Below are 3,192 nucleotides of genomic sequence, written 5' to 3'. Positions count from 1 at the left end.
TTTTTCTCTCTTTCTGTCAAGTTGCTAGCGTGTTAATCCCTACATAAAAGGGGCCGAGATTGGTTGACATGATACCCTTTTGTTTTGTTATTTCAGGTTTTTTATCTTACCTGCGTTCTTTTTACTTCTGAATTCCCCAAGCTGTACACCAAGAAAATCCATATGACAAAGCATCTTGCTACATATATAGGCTATCATCTGGTCACTGCCAATGACTGAGTACTCGTCTACCGAGTTAGCTGAAATGAAGGTTGTTAGCAGCAGCCACCAAGTATTGCAATAAACTCGCGATATGCTACCCATAATCCAACCGAACTGATAGAGCTTGTAGAAAAACAAAGTATGTATTCGTTACTATCATTGAGCAAAAATCAAAGACCACAACTTTCTTTGCGTTGGGGATATCGAGTTTTGACATCTTGACGAGCTTATGCATCACAACTCATCTCATAGCTTTGCTATCGATCTTCCAATGTACACTGAGCGCATGTCTATCGCCATGCTATAGACAGATGAACTGGATGGACAGGGACTCACCCGCTATAACCGAACCAAAGCGCCCACTGGGTTACGTTTTCAGGATCATGTCGATCATATCCCACCGAAACAGAGCAGTTTGCGTGTTCGCAAAACCGGAACAACGTAGATCAAACTGGGAATACAAAAGTTGCGAGCTGTCTTTATGGCGATGAGCGGCACTGGGTAGAGAAGCTTGATCCTGGACCGCGCCGCATTGTCCTGCTGGAAGATCTCGAGTTAGAATCTCGGCACGACAGGACCTCTTCACTGCTTTGAGTGATGATTAAGCGATGATGTGAGGGCCGGGAATGTGCCTCTTGCGACGGGGACTACAGCAAAAACAGCGAGTCTATGTTGCTTCCCGGACGAGTTCAACAAAAGCGCGCACTGCACCAAGCATCTGGCTCACGTGGTGGTCCGTATGCATCAAGTTGAGCGCAATCAGCCCGCGACGCGACACGTAGAAGCCCCGGTCCAGCATGAAGAAGAAGAAAAGATCTCGGAGCTCTGCCGCGGCAGGGCCCCCAAAGTGCACGTTCAGAATGCTGCCGAGGCCGCTGGCCCACATCCAGGGGCGTGACTCCGCGCTCCTGCCGGCGGCCGTGATGCCCTCCCGCAGCTGTTCGCCCAGCGCGTTGGCTTTTGAGATAGCCTCGCCCGTGATCAGCCGGCAGGCAACCGCCCCGGCCGTCATGCTAAAGGCGTTGTTGTTGAATGTCCCCGAGTGGCTTAGGCGCTGCTGCTGCTGCTGCTGCTGCTGCTGGGCGCTGCCGGTGGAACCGCCGGCACCCGGAGGGTCCATGGCCGCCATGATGTTGGCTTTGCCTCCAAAGGCGCCGAATGAGAAACCGCCACCCCAGAACTTCCCAATGGTCGTGAGGTCCGGGAAGACGCCGTGGTGGGACTGGAGTGCATTGTAGTGCAGGCGCGAGGTGACGACCTCGTCAAAGATCAGCACGGCGCCAGTCGCATCAGCAACCTCCCGCAGCGTCTGCAGGAAGGCACGGGAGGCGGGTATCATGCCCCCGACGCCCTGCATGGGCTCGACGATGATGGCGGCGAATGAGTCGTCGGCCAGCTCGCGGACGTGAGCGGCATCGTCGTACCGTGCCAGCACAAAATCGAAGGGCAGTGTCGTCGGCAGTACTCCGCTGTTGAAGCCAATAAAGCCGCCGTGGTATCCGTTCTCGAAGGCGAGGATCTTTTGACGACCAGTGTGGTGTCGAGCAACAGTGAGCGCCATGGTGTTTGCCTCGGTGCCTGAATTGCAGAAGCGAATCCTCTGCATGGAGGGAATGCGATCCGTCAAGAGTGCGGCCAAAACCTGCTCCTCCTTGCTCGCGCCGCCGAGGTTGATGCCTCTCCTCATGACGGCCTGAACTGCCTCGGCCACCGCGGGATGCGAGTGGCCCAGCATGCAAGCAGAGTACTCGGACACGAAATCGACATACTCCCGGCCATCTTCCGAAGTCACAAAACACTCTCTCCCCGAGACTAGAACCATGGGGAAGGGATCGTAGTGCAGCACGGATCGTGTGTTGCCGCCCGCCAGAGAGGCCGAGGCGCGACCGAACGAATCCGCCGACTTGGGATTGGCGGCGACGTACCGTTGCTGGTACTCTTGGAGGAGCTTGCGGGCTCGCGCCTGCCTTGCGGCTCCCCAACCCATGGCTTCGGTGTCCGGCAGGACGGAGAGACCCTGGGGGAAGTCTCCCTCAGCAGGGGTAATCATACTTTGCTGCGCCTATTTGTGGTTAACTGGAGGGAGAGAGGTTTTCTCAACTTTTGGTAAGCGGTCCATGATTCCCAGAATATTGCGGAGCGAATAGGGGGGCCTGCTAAACCTTATTGGTTCCGAGATTTCCGTCGGGGATTTTCATCCCTAACCCGCTATCCCGCCTTGTGTAAAACCGCCAACCCAAACCACGGGCATAATCTCATCTCCCGACCAGATACTGGTGTTGGCTTCGGAGTCAGCGATGGCGAGCATCTCTAATCAACGATTCTTTCCAATCATCAGAAAGACAGCCCGCACCCAGTGAATTTCCTATCAGTACGGCCAGGTGGGTAAGGTTTGTTACTTCGTGTGTGGCATTGCCGTGTTTCTCATCAGGTTGCATTGCCATGACTGTGAAAATGCCGACTATTCCCCGCTCCGGCTTTGATCACATCAGAACGGACAAGTTCGGTGCCTTGTTTCCACTCCTTCTCCCTACGATCATGAATGCTTGTGTGTGACGGTTCAACACATGAAAGCACAATGTGCTGCTGCAGCACTGTTGTCCGCGGCAAGTATTGAACCAGGCTAGTCTTATAGACTTGATAGCAGGAAATGAGAAAAGCTGGGTTCCAGATCATGCAGTATATAGACAAGGTACGAACAAGCAAGCATAATACAAGCAGGGGAAAATCATCACAATGCTTAATTAATAAGAAAAAAACATTGGTCTAATGAAATGATTTCCATGCAATGCATGCATTACAAGGGAAAAGGACCTGTGGATCCACTGTGTAAGCAACCCAATAGTACAACAGTCCTGAGGTGTACGGCACGCGCGCCATGACAAAAAAAAACAAATTTCTGCCACTAATGCTCCTGACACTGACATTAAAACAAGGGACTATGTAACTGAAAAAAAAAAAAAAAAAAAAAAAAAAAAAAAAAAAAAAAAG

At 52.4% G+C, this 3,192-nt stretch overlaps 1 protein-coding gene across 1 annotated transcript; it reads right to left on the bottom strand.

Moving 5' to 3' along the window:
• Window positions 1–868: 868 nt before the first annotated feature.
• Window positions 869–2,251, bottom strand: PpBr36_02880 (uncharacterized protein; the record flags this gene model as incomplete). The annotated part of the gene is made up of 1 exon (XM_029890057.1): window positions 869–2,251. One exon carries the CDS (start codon window positions 2,249–2,251, stop codon window positions 869–871), a length of 1,383 nt encoding a protein of 460 aa, XP_029753190.1.
• Between the last annotated feature and the right edge of the window lie 941 nt (window positions 2,252–3,192).

The sequence above is a fragment of the Pyricularia pennisetigena genome, chromosome 3 (assembly GCF_004337985.1).
Source record: "Pyricularia pennisetigena strain Br36 chromosome 3, whole genome shotgun sequence".
NCBI classification, from domain to species: domain Eukaryota; kingdom Fungi; phylum Ascomycota; class Sordariomycetes; order Magnaporthales; family Pyriculariaceae; genus Pyricularia; species Pyricularia pennisetigena.
Note: the sequence above shows the minus strand (reverse complement) of the source record. Positions and strands in the feature narration are given on the sequence as shown.